The following is a 14097-nucleotide window of genomic DNA, read 5'->3' on the forward strand; positions in this document are numbered from 1 at the left end:
TTAAAGGGAAACATGAACATAGTGAGGATGTAAATGGGAGATATAAAATAATCAGGCAGGCACAGTGGTGCATACTTGTAGTCCCAGCTACTCAGGAGCCTGAGGCAGGAGGATCACTTGAGCTCAGGAATTCACAGCTGTAGTGCACATGATTGCATCTAGCCACAGCACTCCAGCCTGGGCCACATAGCAAGACTCCCATCTCTAAAATTTTAAAAAGTCAAATGTGACTTCCATAGATGAAAAATACAATATCTGAAATAAAAATTTCTCTGAGTGGGATAACAGCAGATTATATGCTACAGAAGAAAAGATAACTGAATTTGAAAAAATATGAATAAAATCTATCCAACGTGAAAAAAAGTTTGACCAAAAAAAATGAATGGAACTTCAGTGGCCTGTGGTACAACATCAAGAGGACTGATATACATGGGATCAGGGTCCCATAAGGAGGGAGTTAGGAATAAACAAGCTTGAAGAAATAATGTTCAATAATTTTTCTACACTTTGATTAAAAGCTATAACCTACCAATCTGTGAAGCTCCATAAATCTCATATAGGATAAACACATATACTGAAAGGCACACACTCATATCAAGGGGCATCATTACCAAATTTCTCAAAACTAGTGGTAAAGAGAAAAATTTAAAATTAATCGGAAACCAAATTAAAAATGCATAACATATACAGGGGAACATAGTAACAACTTTCAGCAGATATATAAGCCAGAACACAACGAATTGTATCTTTAAAGTGCCAAATGATAGCCAGTTGTGGTGGCTCAGGCCTGTAATCCTAGCACTTTGGGAGGCTAAGGTGGGAGGATTGCTTGAGGCCAGGAGTTTGAGACCAGCCTGAGCAACAGTGAAACCTGTTCTCTACAGAAAATAGATGTATTAGCCAGACGTAGTGGCACGCTCCTGTAGTCCCAGCTACTTGGGAGGCTGAGGCAGGACAATTGCTTCAGCCTAGGAGTTTGAGTCTGCAGTGAGTTATGATGATGCCACTGCACTCTAGCCTGGGCAGAAGAGTGAGACTCTGTCTCAAAACAAACAAACAAAAAAGACAAATTTTAAAACTTTCCCTGCTTATAACTGATGAGACTTACTGTAAAGTTATAATAATCAAGACAGTGTGGTATTGATGAAAGAGTAGGAAAATTGGCCGGATGGAGTGGCTCACACCTGTAATCCTGGCAGTCTGGGAGGCTGAGGTGGGAAGATTGCTTGAAGTCAGGAGTTCGAGACCAGCCTGAGCAAGAGCGAGACCCCGTCTCTACTAAAAATAGAAGGAAATTATATGGACAGCTAAAAATATATATAGAGAAAAATTAGCTGGGCATGGTGGCACATGCCTGTAGTCCCAGCTACTCAGGAGGCTGAGGCAGTAGGATTGCTTGAGCCCAGGAGTTTGAGGTTGCTGTGAGCTAGGCTGATGCCACCACACTTAGCCCGGGCAACAAAGTGAGACTCTGTCTAAAAACCATAAAACTTTGAGATGAACACATGGGAGAAAATCTTCAAGACCTTAGGATAGAGATTTCTTAAATAGTATAAAAAGGAAGAGGCATAAAAGAGAAAACAAAGATAAATTGGACTTCATCAAATTTAAAAATTTTTCTCTTCAAAAATATTTTTTTTTTTAAGATGGGGTATCTGTCACCCAGGCTGTAGGGCAGTAGCGCAGTCATAGCTCACTGCCACCTCAAAGTCCTGAACTGAAGCACTCTTCCCATGCCTCAGCCTCTTGAGTAGCTGAGACTATAGGCAGGAGTCACTGTGCCAGTAGTAGAACATTAAGAAAATGAGGATTGAGCATTGTGGTTCATGCCTGTAATCCCATCACTTTGGGATGCTAAGGCAAGAGGATTGCTTGAGGCCAGGAGTTCAAGACCAACCTGGGCAACATAGCAAGACCCTGTCTCTACAAAAAAATTTAAAAATTAGCCAGGTGTGGTGATGGGGACCTGTAGTTCCAGCTACTTGGGAGGCTGAAGTGGGAGGATCTCTTGAGCCCGGGAGGTGGAGGCTACAATGAGCTGTGATCATGTCACTGCAGTCTGGTCTGGGTGACAGAGCAAGACCCTGTTTCAAAATTTAAAAGTGAAGGAAAAAAAGAAAATGAAAAAAGCAAGCTACAAAGTGAAAGAAGCCAATAAAAATAATGGGCAAAAGATTTGAATATAATCTTATCAGAAGAGTGCGTATGAATTGCCAATAACCTCATGAACATATATGCCCAGTATCAGGAAAATGCAAATCAAATCGACATCACATTCTTGAGAATGACTAAAATGAAAAAGGACTGAATTCTACCAAGCCTTGGTAAGGATGTATAGTATCTTTAACTTTCCTCCATAGCCAATGGAACTGTAAAATGGAACACTCACTTTGGAAGGGTTTTTCAGTTAAACATTTACTTGGTTACACCTAGTAATTTTAGTCTTAGGTTTTGACCCAAGAGGAATAAAAGTATGTTTAGGGCGTGGTGGCTCATGCCTGTAATCCTAACACTCTGGGAGGCCGAGGAGGGTAGATTATTTGAGCTCAGGAGTTCGAGACCAGCCTGAGCAAGAGCGAGACCCCGTCTCTACTAAAAATAGAAAGAAATTATATGGACAGCTAAAAATATATATAGAAAAATTAGCCGGGCATGGTGGCGCCTCCTTGTAGTCCCAGCTACTTGGGCGGCTGAGGCAGAAGGATTGCTTGAGCCCAGGAGTTTGAGGTTGCTGTGAGTTAGGCTGACACCACGGCACTGTAGCCCAGGCAACAGAGTGAGACTCTGTCTCAAAAAAAAAAAAAAAAAAAAAAAAGTATGTTTAAACAAAATGTCATATATACAAATAGTCATAAGAGCTTTTTTTATTTATGGCCAGGAACTGGAAACAGCTCAAATTTCCAGGTGAATGTATAATGAAATTGTACTGTAATCATAAAATTGAACATTAAAAAGAAATATGTGAATAGGAGCAATAAAACGGAATTCAGCAACATGAATAACTCTAAAAATCGTGCTATGTGAATGAAGCCATACAACAGTACGGTACATACTTTTTATCTTTCCATTTATGTGAAATTGTAGAAAAGCAAATTTAATCTATAGTAAGAGAAATTAGATTAGTGATTTCTTCCCTGGGGCTGTGGATGACAGGCAGATAGATTTTTCTTGGAAAGGGCACAAGAGAACTTTTCAGGTTGACTAAAATGTTCCATCTATTGATTATTATGGTGACTATGTGGTAAATTTGTCAAAACTCAAAAATGTATGCATAAAAAGGATACGTTTGACTTTATTCAACGTTTTACCACAATAAAGTTACATCTAAAATAAGTTACATCTAAAATGTAGTGCCCATCATTGGGTCCTAGACATAGAGCAGACTACCAAGAAAAACAATTTGGCAGGCCAGAACTTGAGAAGACAGGAACAATTCAAAAAATGAAGCGATAGCTATTTCTAGGTAATTGGCTCAGGAATTAGGCTTCAAAACAATGTACCCATTTTAGGATTTAAATTGATACTGATGGATTAAATACATTAGTAGTGCTGAGCAGTTGATGAAGGCAAAGAGTATATAAAAATAATCTCCAAGATTTTGAGCCCAAGAGTCATTCTTCAACTACCTTTTTTTTTTTTTTTTTTTTTGAGACAAATTGCACTTTGTCACCCAGGCTAGAGTATAGTGGCGTCATCCTCTCTCACTGCAGCCTCACACTCCTGGGCTTAAGAAATCCTCCTCCCTCCATCTCCCAAATAGCTGGGACTATAGGTGCATGCTTCTACACCCAGCTAATTTTTCTTATTTTTAGTAGAGATGGGTCTCACTCTTGCTCAGGCTGGTCTCAAATTCCTGAGCTTAAGTGATCTTCCACCTCAGCCTCCCAGAGTGCTAGGATTACAGGTGTGAGCCACTATGCCCAGCCATATGTTAACAAATTATGTCCTAGCCATTGAAGATACAAAGTGAGTTTGATGAATATAGTCACTGCCTTAATGGACCAAACATTGTTTGAATATTACATACATTAACCCAATAATTAGAAATGTGATTAATGCTAGGAAAGGAGAAACTATTGCATTAATGCTAGGAAAGGGGGGGTGCAGTGTGGTGAAGCAAGTTTTCTTTAAGAAAGTGGTGTCCTCTCTGTGAAATAAAGAATGAATAATAGGCCTCCACAATTAAATTTAACAGAGTGACAAGTAATTGGAAGTCAAAGTATATTGTAGAAACAATGTAGGCAGGAATTTAATGAGTTGTGAGATCAAATATAGCTGAAAATTTGAAAAATTTTAAATGTCAAATACAGACAGGGCTTTTAGGTATTATTTGAAGGAAGTTATTAGTAATTTGAGAATTCCAGCTTAGTCTGATGAGATTGGAATCTAGAATGCCTGGAGCTAATAAAGTGGTTTCTAGAATAGTGTCACGTTTTAAAGTCATATAGATAAGAAATCCATTAATTAGCTTTGGAGAAGTATGACCTGTGATCGATCATGAATAGTAAACTGGCAGCTGGGGAAGTGACTTATTTTGAACTGTTTTTTGCAGTGTCATAAAACTAACAGCTTTCCATAGGAGGTTCAGCAATTCTCACTTTAATTATAGTTATAAAAACTTGCTGAGTGATCTGTTGAAAAATGCAAGATCACAAAATTATTGGGCCACTAAGATTAACAAGGTTTATCTAAGACCACTTACTTTCTAATTTTTCCTTCAACATGTATTCTTTACAAAAGAGTTCATACAGATGTTTGTCTATTCTAATTTCAAAGCTTTTCCCAAGAAGAAACTTGCAACCCTAGTCTTTTGTACTTAAAACATTGTCAGAAAAAATTCTGAACTAGAAATGTCACTTATAATTAAAGCTTAGATCTTCATCCAACATTTAAGTCCCTTAGCTTGACAGGACTTTTTTTTTTTTTTTTTTTTTTTTTTTTGACAGTCTCACTCTGTTGCCTGGGCTAGAGTACTGTGGCGTCAGCCTAGCTCACAGCAACCTCAAACTCCTGGGCTCAAGCGATCTTACTGCCTCAGCCTCCTGAGTAGCTGGGAGTACAGGCATGAGCCACCATGTCCGGCTAATTTTTTCTATATATTTTTAGTTGTCCAGCTAATTTCTATTTTTTTTTAGTAGAGACGGGGGTCTCGCTCTTGCTGAGGCTGGTCTCGAACTCCTGAGCTCAAACGATCCGCCCACCTCGGCCTCCCAAGTGCTAGGATTACAGGCGTGAGCCACTGCACCCGGCCAAGACTTGTTCTTTTAAATCCACTTATTATTAGGGAAACATGAGCCAATTTTGATTTTATTATGCTTATTATAGTATACCTTGTTTGGGAAAGTAAACTATCAGTGTACTTATGAAAGACCAATGCAATGCATATGGTCTTTCTTTGGAAAGACCACATCTTGCTGTGGAAAATAGAGCAGTATTGCTTGGCTTTTATTTGTGTAATAAGTTTTTTTTTTTGTTTTTTTGGTTTGTTTTTTTTTTTTTTTTTGAGACAGAGTCTCACTCTGTTGCTCGGGCTAGAGTGTCATGGCATCAGCCTAGCTTGCAGCAACCTCAAACTCCTGGGCTTAAGCAATCCTTCTGCCTCAGCCTCTCAAGTAGCTGGGACTACAGGCAGGCGCCACCGTGCCCAGCTAATTTTTCTATATATATTTTTAGCTGTGCGTATAATTTCTTTCTATTTTTAGTAGAGACAGGGTCTCGCTCTTGCTCAGGCTGGTCTCGAACTCCTGAGCTCAAACAATCTGCCCTCCTCGGCCTCCCAGAGTGCTAGGATTATAGGCGTGAGCCACCACACCTGGCCTTATTTGTGTAATAAGTTATTTAAATAACTAGCTGTGTTTAATTTTGTCTGTGTATGATTTGTTGTCTTTTTTAGTAAATGGAATTCCCTCTCGAAGTCCAAGATTGGTTGCTTCTGGGGATGACGCTGTGGATAGTCTGCTGCAACGGATGGTACAACACGAGGACCAAGAGCCCATGGAGAAAAATACTGATGCTGTGATTGCAACTGCCTCTGCACCACCTCCTTCCAGTCCAGGCCGTAGTCACAGCAAGGAGCGAACTCTGGGAAAACCAGACAGCCTTTTAGTGCCTGCAGTCCCGAGTGACTCTTGTAATAATAGCATCTCACTCCTTTCTGAAAAGTTGACAAGCAGCTGTTCCCCCCATCATATCAAGAGAAGTGTAGTGGAAGCCATGCAGCGCCAAGCTCGGAAAATGTGCAATTATGACAAAATCTTGGCCACCAAGAAAAACCTAGACCATGTCAATAAAATTTTAAAAGCCAAAAAACTTCAAAGGCAGGCCAGGACAGGGAATAACTTTGTGAAACGCAGACCAGGTCGACCTCGGAAATGTCCCCTCCAGGCTGTGGTATCAATGCAAGCAATCCAGGCTGCCCAGTTTGTCAGCCCAGAATTGAATGAAGGTGAAGAAGGAGCAACATTGCACCTCGGTCCTGATACAGTTACAGATGTAATTGAGGCTGTTGTTCAGAGTGTAAACCTGAACCCAGAACATAAGAAAGGGTTGAAGAGGAAAAGTTGGCTATTGGAAGAACAGACCAGGAAAAAGCAGAAGCCATTACCAGAGGAAGAAGAAGAGAATAATAAAAGGTAATTCATTGTTTAACATACTCTCTGAATAGAAGAAACCAGCTTTGTACAACTATACACAGCTGAATTAGTCATTTCCTCATATAACTTTTCACTTTTTACTATGTAAGGCCTGTTTTTTTCAAAAACTGTTCTTATTTGTGACTGTTTCAAATTATACATAATTAAGATGCAAAGGAGATATGACAATCCAATCTAAAGCCCCTCACTTTACAGATAGGAAATCAAGGCCCATAAAGATTATATATTTTAGCCAGTATATAGCTGTGTGAGTCTAGATCACACTCTTATCTTCTCTATGCCCATTGTATATGTGTACCACATTTTGCTTATCCATTCATACATACATTGATGGACACTTGGGTTTTCATGTTTTAGCTATTGTGAAAAATGCTGCTTTGAGAGTGGGTATACTAATACCTCTTCCAGACCCTTCTTTAAGCCCTTAGTGTGTATACCCAAAAGTGAAATTGTTGGATCATATCATAATTCTATTTTTAATTTTTTGAGGAACTGTCATACTATTTTTCAAAGCAACCATACCATTTTACATTCTCACCAGCAATGCATAGGGTTTCAATTACTTTATATCCTCACTTGTAATTTTCTGGATTTTTTGATAGTAGCCTTCTAAATGAGTATTAGGTGGTATCTCATTGTAGTTTTGATTTCCATTTCCCTAATGATTAGTGATATTGAACATCCATGCTCATTGGCCATTTATATCTTTATAGCAATGTTTATTTAATTCCTTTGACAATTTTTGAATCGGGTTGTTTTTATGTTGTTGAGGTTTAGGAATTCTCTGTATATTCCAGATATTAGTCCTTCATTAGGTATCTGATTTGCAAATATTTTTTTCCCATTCTGTGGCTTGCCTTTTTATTCTTTTGTGTCTTTTGATGTAGAAAATGTTCTAATAATTCATAAAGTCCAATTTTTCTTTTCTACAAAGCTATGGTAATCAAAACAGTGTGATGTTAGCATAAAGACAGACACATATACCAATGGAATAGAACTCAGAAATAAACCCTTGCATATATGGTCAAATGATTTTTGACAAAGGTACCAAAGCTATTCAATGGGGAAAGGACAGTGTTGTCAACAAATAGTGCTAGGATTCAATACAAGGAGCAAGATTTTGTAAAGAAAAAGATTTTTAAATGGTGTTGGGGAAACTGGATATCCATATGGAAAAGAATGAAATTGTACCCTTACCTTACACCATATACAAAATTTAACTCAAAATTGATTAAAGGGCCAGGCGTGGTGGCTCATGCCTGTAATCCTAGCACTTCAGGAGGCAGAGGCGGGAGGATTGCTTGAAGCTAGGAGTTTGAGACCAGCCCGAGCAAGAGCAAGACCCCTTCTCTACAAAAAATAGAAAAATTAGCCAGGTGCGGCCACACAGGCCTGTAGTCCCAGCTACTCGGAAGGCTCAGGCAGGAGAATCACTTGAGCACAGGAGCTTGAGGTGGCAGTGAGCTATGATGAAACCACTGCACTCTAACTCTGGTGACAGAGCAAGACCCTGTCTCAAAAATAAATTGACTGAAGACCTAAATGTAAGATCTAAAACCATAAAATCTTAGAAGAAAACATATGGCAAAAGCTTCACAATGTTGAATTTGGCAATGATTTCTTAGATACAATACCAAGGGCATAGGTAATAAAAGAAAAAATGTTTGATGTTTTAAATAAATCAATGTAATGCTCACCATTTGTAAATGGCTTTTCTTTTGCTTAATATAGCATGTTCATTCTTACTCATACTCTCTGTTATCTGCCTTGGTGAATCCTGCATAGAGAGATTATTTGTATGCATCCATATAAAAATACTTTTCTTCTAGAGAATATATGGGATTTTTTTTTCTTCAAATTTTAAGAGTAATACATGCTTCTTGTAAATAATTCAACGAAAGTAGTAGTTTACTGATTCAAAAGTAAAAGTCTCTTTCACATGATCTCAGTTCCTCTTATATCCCATTCTCTCCATGGGTAACACTATTAACAATATATTGTGTATTCTTTCATATCTTTTGGTTTGTATTTACAGTGTGTGCACATGTAAAGCTATTGTTTTATGTAAGTGTTAATATACTATACTATACATTGATTTTTGTAACTTAACCTTTTCTTTTAATGTGTCTTAGAGACCTTGTTATCAGAATATACAGAATTACCTTATTCCATGGTAGGAATGTATCATAATTTATGTAATTTATTCTCCTTCAGTACTCTGCATCTTGCTTTTTTACATTTGACTCTTTTAAATCATTTAAATAGTACTTGAGTATTAGATATGAGTTAAAGATTTCATTTTCATTTCAAGTATTTAAGTGATAGTACTACTGTTTATTGATGAATTTATTCTTTTACTACTTATTTGAAATGATAACTTTATCCTATATTAAGTTCTTATTTATCTTTCAATCTTAGAGTCTTTTAAAATATTTTTATATTCTCTTCTGTCAGTCTATTTTGGTATCAAAATGGTGTCATACCATTTTAATTACTAAGGCTTTAAAACATGAATGTGCTTCCAGAAAAAGCTTTAGTTTAGATTAGCCTTTTTGCTCCAGCAAATTCTGATATCATAGCTAGCAGTGTTAAACACATATTTTTCCACAAAGTTGTATTCTGGGATTTGAAGTGATTATGAAGAGAAGGATATAATTTCTGCCCTAAAGAGATGATGTAGGTAATGCAACTATTGGGAAATGAAGAAAAGAGATGGTATAGAAAAGGAAATGACACAGTGAATTCCCAGAGACAGCAACTGTTTTTCAACTTTTTCTAACTGAAGCCTACTGTAGTACTTGTAATACAGTAAATATTTGTTCATTTATTCATTCAATAAGTATTTATTGCCGCATTATTGTATTCTATGTATTTAGCATAGAGACAGAGGTGAGCAAATCTGGATACTTACCCTACCTTCATGGATCTTACATAGATCTTACAATCTAAGTGCTATTATGAAGCGTTACCTAAGGTTTTGAGAGTACTGTATATAACAGAAGTAATTAACTTAGTTTACCTGAGCAGGTAATGACTAAGCTAAAAAACGTAATAGGCTTCATTTGTTATTTAAAAGGAGTAAGGTTAGAGCAAATATTTTAGGCTAGTAACTGTGAAAAGTCATGACAGTTTCAGGGAAGTGAAAGAAAGCTTTTGTGGCCAAAACACAGAATAAAGTAGAGTAACACAGTTTAAAATGAGTCTAGATAACAGGTTGTGGAGGCCAGATCATGCTGAGAGCCTTGTAAGCAGTATTAAATATTTGTTCACTATTTGTTGATTAATAATAAACCAAAATGCAAAGGAATATGGGCAGGGCTCCTAGTCTCAGACAAACTGAGGTTCGAATCCTGCTTATAAAAGGACAATAGATAAATATTAAAAATACTTACAAATTACTCATGTCAAAAATAAAATCGTAATACAATATTTTAATAAATTTAAAACTGAATAAAATAGTTGTGGTATATATCCAAAGTAGTAACTAGAGGGAGATTCATAGCTTTAAATGCTTATATTATTTAATAAAAAAAAATGGTGAGTTCAGTTAAGAAATTATTAATCTAAGAACTTGCCAGGTGCAGTGGCACATGCCGATAGTCCCAGCTGTTCAAGAGGCCAAAGGATTGCTTTATCCAGGAGTTCAAGGCCAGCCTGGGCAAGACCCCATCTCTTTAAAAAAAAAAAAAAAAAAAAAAAAAAGAATTTATAATAACAAGTGAATATGCCCCAAAATGATAGTGAAACAATGTAAAACATATACCTTAAATAAATAAACTAAAGGAAATGTACAGTAGAATCTCTTAAGAATAAAGTTCTTTGAAAAGTAATAAAATAGACTTCTTTTAAGGTTGATTAATAAGGAATAAGAAAGGGAATAATTAAATTAAGGATTAAAAAGGAGATAAACTGTAGATTAAAAATTCACTACTATGAGAACTTTTAGCTCAGCAAATGAGAAAACTCAGTAGAAATGAACATATTCCTTGGAAAAAAATATAATTTTGGGAAAACCTACTCAGAAGAAATAACCTGAGTGTTGCTATTGTGTTAATTGAATCTAATTTGAAGTCTTGCCACAAAGAAGGCAGCAGGCCCAGACAGTTTTAAGGAGTTTTCTATCATACTTTCAGGAAAAATATTATTTGAGTCTCTTTAGAACTCTTTAGAGAATATGGATGGCAGGAGAAGGGGAATACACATAAAGAGAATCTACAAACATAGGCTAAGTGACGAGTTTAAAATTTTTTTATAAAATTAACACCCATATAAATATTCAAAAGGTGACTATATAGACCATTGCTAGGATCCCTTGTCCTTTCCATTCTCATAGACCCCTTTCTGGCCACTAGCTATAACCTGGCCAATCTATTGACTTTTTTTTTTTTTTTTTGAGACAGTTTTGCTTTGTCGCCCTGGGTAGAGTGCAGTGGTGTCATCATCACAGATCACTGCAACCTCAAACTCCTGGGCTCAAGTGATCCTCTTGCCTCAGCGTCCTGAGTAGCTGTGACTATAGGCTCATGCTACCATGCCCAGCTAATTGTTTTCTGTTTTTGGTAGAGATGGGGTCTTGCTCTTACTCAGGCTGGTCTCAAACTCCTGACCTTAGGCAATCCTCTCACCTTGGCCACCCAGAGTGGTACGATTACAGGCATGAGCTACCGCACCCAGCCAATCTCCCAACTGTTAAGATAACCACATCTTTACATTTTTTTAGTACCATTTAGGCATACAGCTCTAAGCAATACAGTTTAGTGTATTCTTGAATTTCACAGAAATTTCTTTTTTTTCCCCTTATTTTTTGTAGAGAAAAATAAGGAAAAGCCTTGTTGCCCAGGCTAGTCTCAAACTCCTGGCCTCAAGTGATCCTCCCAGCTCAGTCTCCAAAAGTCTTAGATTTATAAGTGTGAGCTACCACACTTGGCCTGAATTATTTCATAGAAAGTTAATTATACAGGACATAACGCTTTTTTGTCTTACCTTTTTTGCTCAACATATGCATCTTTTTTATTTTTATTTATTATTATTATTTTTTTTTTTTTTTTTTTTGAGACAGGGTCTCACTCTGTTTCCCGGGCTAGAATGCCATGGCGTCAGCCTAGCTCACAGCAAATTCAAACTCCTAGGTTCAAGCGATCCTTCTGCCTCAGCCTCCTGAGTAGCTGGGACTACAGGCATGAGCCACCATGCCCGGCTAATTTTTTCTATAATTTTTAGTTGTCCAGCTAATTTCTTTCTATTTTTAGTAGAGACGGGGTCTCGCTCTTGCTCAGGCTGGTCTCGAACTCCTGAGCTTAAAGGATCCACCCGCCTTGGCCTCCCAGAGTGCTAGGATTACAGGCGTGAGCCACCGCACTTGGCCAAAATGTTGCTCTTAATATTTCTCTAATGTCTAGCGGTGGGTCTGAGCCCTAATTTCTCTAGGGTATATACTTAGAATTACTGAATAAAACAAAGGATTTGTCCCAGGACTTAATTTTAACCTATATAGTATATTTCAGCTAGTGTAGAACTGATAGATAAGAGAAAGAGACCCATGCATGTATGGAAGCTTGCTCTGTGACAGAGGTGACACTGCATATCAGTAGAAAAGGAAGACACTATTCAATAAATTATGCCCAATAAGTTGATAGCCCATGGGGATGGGAATCAAAGTGGATTCTTATCCTATCCCATATATAAATATCAATTCCCAATTGATTAAATATATTAAGTTGGTGCAAAAGTAATTGCAGTTTTAGACCGTGAATTTTAAATCATTATAACTAGGCTCAGATACATTTTTATTAATCAAAATAGGAACCATTACAATCAACACATTGTTGCCAATGAGAAATAAATTTGTTTATTCCTGAAGCATAAAAATCTATGCTTCGGGATTTGATGAAATCTTGGAAAGCATTTTCTGTATCCTGCTAGTTGTGGAAGCGTTTTCCCTCAAAAAGTTGTCGAGATGCTTGCAGAAGTGAAGTGGTAGTCGTTTGTCGAGAGGTCAGGTGAATATGGTGGATGAGGCAAAACTTTGTAGCCCAATTCGTTCAACTTTTGAAGCGTTGGTTATGTGATGTGCGATCAGGTGTTGTCATGGAGAAGAATTGGGCCCTTTCTGTTGACCAGTGCCTGTTGTAGGCGTTGCAGTTTTCGGTGCACCTGATCGATTTGTTGAGCATAATTCTCAGATGTGATAGGTTCACCAGGATTCAGAAAGCTGTAGTGGATCAGACCAGCAGCAGACCACCAAACAGTGACCACGACTTTTTTTTGGTGCAAGTTTGGCTTTAGGAAGTGCTTTGGAGCTTCTTGGTCCAGCCACTGAGCTGGTCATCGCCAGTTGTCATATAAAGTACACTTTTCGTTGCATGTCACAATCCAATCAAGAAATGATTTATTGTTCCGTACAATAAGAGAAAACGACACTTCAAAATGACAATTCTGGCTGGGCACAGTGGCTCACGCCTGTAATCCTAGCACCCTGGGAGACTGAGACGGGAGGATCGCTTGAGGTCAGGAGTTCGAGACCAGCCTCAGCAAGTGAGACCCCTGTCTCTACTAAAAATAGAAAAAAAAAATTAGCCAGTCAACTAAAAATAGAAACAAAAAATTAGCTAGGCGTGGTGGTGCGTGCCTGTAGTCCCAGCTACTCGGGAGGCTGAGGCAGGAGGATCACTTGAGCCCAGGAGTTAGAGGTTGCTGTGAGCTAGGCTGGTACCACCGCACTCACTCTAGCCTGGGCAACAAAGCGAGACTCGGTCTAAAAAAAAAAAAATCCTGTCGTCTGTGAACAGAGATTATTTTACTTTCCAATTAGGATGCCTTTTACTTCTTTTTTTGCCTAATTAGCTCTGGCTAAGGAGTTCAGTGTTATGTTGAATAAAAGTGGCAAAGCTCTTGGTTTTAATTTTTTTTGTATCTATATACATATATATATATAATTAATAGAATAATAAATATATCCCACGACCACATGGGATATATCCCACATTTTCAAGGCTTGTTTAACATTTGAAATAAATAAGTATAATCCATCAGATTGGTAGTCTAAAGAGGAACAATCACATGATCATGTGAGTAGATGTTGAAAAAGCATGTGACAAAATCTAACACGAATTCATGATAGAAACTCTCAGTGATACAGGAATAGAAAGAAACTGCCTGAAAATAACAAAGGCCATATATGAAAACCTCACAGCTAACATATTCAATGGCAAAAGACTAAGAGCTTTTGCCACTTCTATTCAACATAATATTGAAATCCCTAACCAGAGCAATTAGGTAAGAAAAGAAGTAAAAGGCATCTGAATTAGACAGTTAGAAGTAAAATATTCTGTGTCACAGATGACATGGTCTTATAGTTAGAAAACCCTAAGGATGCCACACCAAAAAAAACCTGTTACAGCTACTAAATGAATTCAACGAAGCTGAGAGTACAAATTCAATACAC

The 14097-nt window shown here is 37.5% G+C and overlaps 1 protein-coding gene across 2 annotated transcripts in view; it reads left to right on the forward strand.

The window, feature by feature from the left end:
- ASH1L (ASH1 like histone lysine methyltransferase) overlaps positions 1–14097 on the forward strand; it is a 189274-nt gene that overhangs the window by 86814 nt on the left and 88363 nt on the right. For both annotated transcript variants that reach the window (XM_069480458.1, XM_069480459.1), the window contains exon 5: positions 5894–6632. In XM_069480458.1, coding sequence (XP_069336559.1) covers positions 5894–6632 — 739 coding nt within the window. The remainder of the gene's footprint in view (positions 1–5893; positions 6633–14097) is intronic.

This window comes from Eulemur rufifrons, chromosome 8, assembly GCF_041146395.1.
Source record: "Eulemur rufifrons isolate Redbay chromosome 8, OSU_ERuf_1, whole genome shotgun sequence".
Classification (NCBI taxonomy): domain Eukaryota; kingdom Metazoa; phylum Chordata; class Mammalia; order Primates; family Lemuridae; genus Eulemur; species Eulemur rufifrons.